The sequence below is a fragment of the Sinocyclocheilus anshuiensis genome, unplaced genomic scaffold, assembly GCF_001515605.1.
Source record: "Sinocyclocheilus anshuiensis isolate Anshui unplaced genomic scaffold, SAMN03320099.WGS_v1.1 scaffold267, whole genome shotgun sequence".
NCBI lineage: Eukaryota > Metazoa > Chordata > Actinopteri > Cypriniformes > Cyprinidae > Sinocyclocheilus > Sinocyclocheilus anshuiensis.
The window spans coordinates 3776077-3781073 of record NW_015552637.1 but is presented as its reverse complement, the minus strand read 5'-3'; the positions used below and the strand labels follow the sequence as shown (position 1 = coordinate 3781073).

Genomic DNA, 4997 nt, shown 5'->3' with positions numbered 1-4997 from the left:
TTTTTTTCCCAACCCTTATATATATATATATATATATATGTATATATGTATGTGTATATATATATATGTATGTGTATATATATATATATATGTTGTTCGCAATCGTAGTATTACCATTTGTTTGCAAATACTACGCTTTTTTGGTTCTTTCTTTGACAAAAAAGGAGGGATTTTATGTGCAAAAAAAAAATTTAAGAACACATAAAATCCCCCTTTGTAAGTGCACTTGGACCCAAGTAACCTTTCTTCCAAACTCTCCTGTGAATGTCAGCAGCAGATATACGGCTCCCTGTTGGGTTAATGAATGCTCTCACCGTCAAACGTCACTCTCGCTCTCTTTCTCTTTCACTCACTCTCTCTTTCTCTTTCACTCACTCTCTCTTTCTCTCCTCTCCAAGCACAAGTGAATTCACACAGAACACGGTGAACAAAACTTCCTTGTTTTCAAGGTCCGGTCAGCAGAGAATGGCAGACAGCGATTTGAATCTGGTTTACCATGGTCTCCTGCTACCTAAGATAAGTCATACAGAGGAAAGTCTCAACTACCTCCAGAATTTCCAAGTCAAAGATGATGATGTCTTTGCTGTTACCTATCCAAAATCCGGTAAGATCATTCTTTGTTTTCGATGCATACTGTTTAGTTCTCGTGCGTTCAGCAACACAGACTTATTGCATTACATTTTCCTCATATTGCTATAATCTTTGCAAAAGATGCAACATGTTATATGCTTATGCACATATATAAATTGTACAGTTTGCAAAACAAATTGTGCAGCATTTAAACGATGCAAAACTATTATTTGACTATTACTCTGTCATGAATTCAGTCTGTCTGCATTTTGATTTTCCTCAGACTGCAAATCACACTATTCTGTTTTATAGAATATCCATCAACTAAATTACTCTATGCAATGACATTTTAATATTGAAGTTCACAGGCTAATGCATTCTGCATAATGATGTGTTCATTATTCAATGTATTGCAAATTAAAATGCTGTGTTATTTTATGCATGAAGGTGATCAGTCCATCCTTCATTGGTTTCTGCCTGTGTTTTTCAGGTACCACATGGATGCAGGAAATTCTTCCTCCGCTCTTGAGTGGAGGAAACCTGACGTCCGTGGAAACCATCCCTAACTGGGACAGGGTTCCATGGCTGGAGGAAACACGAGCTTCAGTGGTCTTAGATAAGCTCCCTTCACCACGAGCCATCGTCTCCCACATGCCTTATAATTTGATGCCTTCCTCCTTTTTCAAGTCCAAGGCCAAGGTACAGAAAGCAGCAGAACAATCCTATTTATAAATAGTCTGTATAGTTAATGTTTTACTTTTGGCATAACACTGGGAAAGAAAGATGTTCCGCGTTCACTAGTCTGTATTGACATCTGCTGCCAAAGAAAAAGTTAGGCCATTTAAACTAGTTCATCAGAATGTGAAAAAAAAATATATATCATTTACAATCTATAACTGGCTACAAGATGCCATATTTTCACAGTACTTTTTACAGTACTAGTTCTACAGTCTCTTACAAATAAATGACAGCTGCATGTTTGTAGATTAACTTTAATAATGTGATGTTGCAACTTCACTTCCCAGCATGCACTGCAGCACACATGAATTATGTGGTCGTTTGTTTATTTTACTAAATGCTGGTTTATTCTGCAGTTTGTTTTTTGTCACTTTGTTTTATAAGAATGTCGGTTGTCCCCATTCATCAATTTTTCACAGCTGCATGTTTGTAGATTAACTTTAATAATGTGATGTTGCAACTTCACTTCCCAGCATGCACTGCAGCACACATGAATTATGTGGTCGTTTGTTTATTTTACTAAATGCTGGTTTATTCTGCAGTTTGTTTTTTGTCACTTTGTTTTATAAGAATGTCGGTTGTCACCATTCATCAATTTTTCACTAAACACAGCCTCTAAAGCTAAATATATATATATATATATATATATTAGTGCTGGACAAAGATTAATTGTGATTAATTGCATCCAATATAAAGGTTTTTGTGTACATAATATATGTGTATGTACTGTGTATATTTATTATGTATATATAAATACACATGCATGTATATATTTAAGAAAAATATGTTATGTTTATATATTAAATATATAATATAATATAGGCCTATATTATATATTCATATATAATATAAATTATATGAATATAAATATATACATGTATTATATACTTTTTATAAATTATTGCATTTATCTCATATAGTATTATTATAGATAATACAGTTTCTTGTCAATCCTCCTGAGGGGTTTATGGGTGGCGGGAGGTTATGTAATGTTTTAGTTTTGGTCTGGATTCACGTTATTCAGTGGGGTTAAACGTGGGAATAAGAAAAAAAAATGCAGACAATGTCCTCGTCACTGTATTGTTCTGTGTTATATATCTGTCTGTGTAATAATAAAACATGTGGAACAATAAATATATACATGTAATATTTTCAAAATATATACTGTATGTACTGTATATATAAAATATACTTGCATTTTCTTACACTGTTCTCTCACATCAAGATGCATGTCCAGACAAGTCTTTTTTTTTTCTTCAGTAAAGCAAAGCAAAGTGTCATTGTTATATCGTGTTTTTCATCTTCAGGTAATCTACGTCGCTCGGAATCCTAAAGATGTTTTAGTCTCATCTTTCCACTTTCATCAAATGGCCAGTTTCCTTGGAGACACTGGAACGTTTGAAGAATTCATTGACAAATTCCTGTCAGGAAAAGGTGAGACGTTCAACTATGTGTTTAAAATCAATTCTGCTTGAATTAAGTATTCAGTATTCATGTGACTAGTAAAAATACTAAATGTAACTGCTTATTGAATGTTGGTGTATTTTTTTATATTGATGTTGCTGCCATATTAAGGTCCACTTTGCATCATGCCCAAAAACACCCAGACTATTTTTTGAATTTAATAATAAACATGCATCAAACATGATATGTGTAGATGGAGAGTGTAAATATAACTACTCAAATGATCAAGTTGCAATTGCTTACACAGTTTGTTTCGGAAAATGGGCCGACCATGTGAAAAGCTGGCGAAACCCTGAGCTCGGCGACAGAATTCTGTACATCACCTACGAAGAAATGCTTCAGGTAAAGTGAAGAGATACTGCTCATTCAGAAATCAGAGAGAATGGGTGTAATGAAGGTTCTTGTAATTGTAGGACCTCCGTGAAGTCCTGGACCGGATTTTAACATTTCTTGGCCGGGAGCTCAGTGCAGAGGCTCTGGATCGCGTGGTCAATCATGGCACTTTCAAAAATATGAAAACAAACAAAATGTCAAACTACTCTCTGGTGCCAGAAAACATTATGGACAACAAGAAGTCACCCTTCCTCAGAAAAGGTACCCAGGTTTTCAAGTATCAGCTGAGATCCGTTTTTTTTTTAAACATTGTGATGATATTTGTTCTTGAATGAAACCTCTCTGCTTATTTAAAGGTATCGCTGGAGACTGGAAGAATCACTTCAGCCTTGAACTTGATGCCAAGTTCACAGCTGTAATTCAAGAGGAAATGAAAGGAAGCAACATCAAATTCCCGTGGGATGAGTGAATCTCTTGTAATGATATCTCGGTGCACATCAAAATAAACAGTCATAGATGGAACATGTGATCGTTTAATTCACTGTGTGTTTATTCAAGTTTATTGCAGAGTTATTGCAGCAATGTTCTCTTGTTGTCCTGAAGCTATGTTGGAATTGCTCAAGATGATAAGACGTTAAAGTGTAAGACAGTTAGACCACTTTTGGGTTTTTGCAACTTAACAGTGAGGGTGCAACATCTAACATCTGTTTCGTGTTACTGAGAGATGTTGCAAACTCTTGACACAGGAATGTGACCACACAATAATGAGATTTATGTATAGTCATATTTATGGACTGCTTTTCACAGTGAAATATCATTTATCTAATCAGGTTAGCCCAGCATCTCGTGGTTTTGCATTAAGCATAAGAAATAATATCAGTATACCTACCTACATACAAAAACCATGTATATGAACTATTTGTTTATTTCATATAATAAATATGCTTAATGCATATAAAACAAAAGCAGCACAATTATCCTTTCGACTTACCAGTGTTGTCAGATTCTTGTCATTCCTTAAAGAAATCATTCACCCAAAAATTAACATTTGCATTTACTTACCTTAAGGCCAAAGAAGATGTATGAGTTGGAGAAATTAAGCCAAAAAAATAAAAAATTAGCTATTATATTAGCTATAAAATGTGTGTGAGATTCATAAAATTTTTATGGGCTGAGAAAATAAATGCTCTTTCAGCCTGTCCAAAAGCACGTATGTTGTTTCTGCTGTTTGGAGAGACACACACACACACAAACACATATTTATATGAACTCCCCTCACATTCAACTGCTTTTATTTCCAGCAAATTTCTGAATGTGTGTTAATATTTGTATTACCTTGAGACATAAACTGAACATGCTTCACGCACATTTAACAAACAGAAATGGAATAATGAGTCCCAAAACCAAGGAGGGGTCAATATCAAAAGTCTCTTTTGTGCATCAGCTGCTTTGAGTACAGTTCATCTCATTCTCATTGAATGCACGATTTGTAAGTTCTTGCTGTTAGATGTTTCTCCACTCTTCCAGCAGGGCATCAGCAAGTTCTCAAGCACAACTGGGGGTCATATAGTTATATGTTGCACGTTTGCATTTTGCCTATCAATGTTTAGTCTCTTAAGCACTGTTCCTTGTAGGTGCATGTGTGATAATAGTTTATGATTGACTGAATAAGCATGAAAAACCCTTTACAAGATCTGTAAAGCTTATCTGGATTTTAAATGATTTTAAAAATTGCAGCATCCTAAAAATAATAATAAATTATGTAAATATATATAATTATATAAAAAGTATATACAAACAATTTTTAAATATATATAAATAAAATTAGAGGGTCATATATATATATATATATATATATATATATATACACATGTATAACCCTCTAATTTTAT

The 4997-nt window shown here is 34.0% G+C and overlaps 1 protein-coding gene across 1 annotated transcript; it reads left to right on the top strand.

Annotated features, from left to right (window-relative positions):
- Positions 1-233: 233 nt before the first annotated feature.
- LOC107666756 (sulfotransferase 1A3-like) lies at positions 234-3631 on the top strand. Its single transcript, XM_016458187.1, has 6 exons — positions 234-604; positions 1061-1269; positions 2616-2742; positions 3020-3114; positions 3186-3366; positions 3462-3631. The coding sequence occupies exons 1-6, from the start codon at positions 265-267 to the stop codon at positions 3572-3574; spliced, it is 1065 nt and encodes a 354-aa protein (XP_016313673.1). The 5' UTR covers positions 234-264; the 3' UTR covers positions 3575-3631.
- The last annotated feature ends 1366 nt before the right edge of the window (positions 3632-4997 follow it).

What these genes read in the sequence shown, in the direction of transcription:
- LOC107666756 (XM_016458187.1), top strand. Translation starts at nt 265, where the DNA reads ATGTCAGCAGCAGATATACGGCTCCCTGTTGGGTTAATGAATGCTCTC. An exon ending in CCTACGAAGAAATGCTTCAG is followed by an intron (nt 3,115 to 3,185) that starts GTAAAGTGAAGA and finishes TTGTAATTGTAG; the next exon opens with GACCTCCGTGAAGTCCTGGA. An exon ending in GTCACCCTTCCTCAGAAAAG is followed by an intron (nt 3,367 to 3,461) that starts GTACCCAGGTTT and finishes GCTTATTTAAAG; the next exon opens with GTATCGCTGGAGACTGGAAG.